This window comes from Habropoda laboriosa, unplaced genomic scaffold, assembly GCF_001263275.1.
Source record: "Habropoda laboriosa isolate 0110345459 unplaced genomic scaffold, ASM126327v1 scaffold84, whole genome shotgun sequence".
NCBI classification, from domain to species: domain Eukaryota; kingdom Metazoa; phylum Arthropoda; class Insecta; order Hymenoptera; family Apidae; genus Habropoda; species Habropoda laboriosa.
The window spans coordinates 995,787-996,722 of NW_017100202.1; the positions used below are offsets into that span (position 1 = coordinate 995,787).

Genomic DNA, 936 nt, shown 5'->3' on the forward strand with positions numbered 1-936 from the left:
TTTTCTAACTCCGCAAAGATTTCTAGGTGCAAATAACTGAATCACTTCGAGCAAGCGATACTTCTACGAGCGTCCGCAAAGAAATCACGCACGGGGACAGCAGGTGGATGTAACCACGCACTTTGTGTTACCTAGAGACCCCTGTTTTCCATAGCTTCTAGTTCAGCTTCGAAACGTAGTTCCGCTTTTGTAAAAATGTATACACACAGTGAATGGCCGCCCTACCTCTTTTTCTTTCTTTTGGGTGTTTTCTCCTTGTCTCTCCCGTTGTTTTTCACATTTTTTATTCGTTATCGCCTGTTGTAATCTTCTATTACTATCGTAAAACGAAGAATAATCACGAAAAATTGTGATCATTCTCAGCCCTTCTGTCCTCCAAGTGAAACACACTTTACGAAAAAGAGAATTCGCCACTTCAATAAATAACGCATTGCAGCACGTGCCTCGATTATTCGCGAAACGCAACACGAAAGTGCCCTCAAGAAAATACAATACCTAGAGGACGATTCACGTTACAAACGTGTCGAGGAGGAAGATTTGATCGTCGCCGAGAAACCGAAATTCGGACGTCCGTTGAAGAACATCGAACATCTACCGGAGGGCAAGAGCGCTCATCTAGAGGCGACTTTAACGCCTGTTAACGATCCCACGATGGTGGTGGAATGGTACAGAGATGGCAGACCGATTCCTCAGGGGCACAAATTCAAGACCACCTACGACTTTGGCTACGTAGCTCTCGATATTCTTTATGCCTATCCGGAGGACTCTGGAACTTACATGTGCAAGGCTAGAAACGCTGTTGGCGAGGCTGTCACCACTTGCGTCATCAGCGTAGACTGTGAGTACTTGAATAATGAATATTTTGGAATTTGTGATGTATGAATTATTTTTTGTCAATTTTTAGTCATTGGTATGTAAATTATCTTCCATATATTT

General features: G+C 43.1%; 1 protein-coding gene across 1 annotated transcript in view; it reads left to right on the forward strand.

Annotated features, from left to right (window-relative positions):
• The window catches only part of LOC108570437 (titin), a 108,049-nt gene that overhangs the window by 25,341 nt on the left and 81,772 nt on the right, over positions 1-936 (forward strand). The window contains exon 22 of the mRNA XM_017932297.1: positions 437-838. Coding sequence (XP_017787786.1) covers positions 437-838 — 402 coding nt within the window. The remainder of the gene's footprint in view (positions 1-436; positions 839-936) is intronic.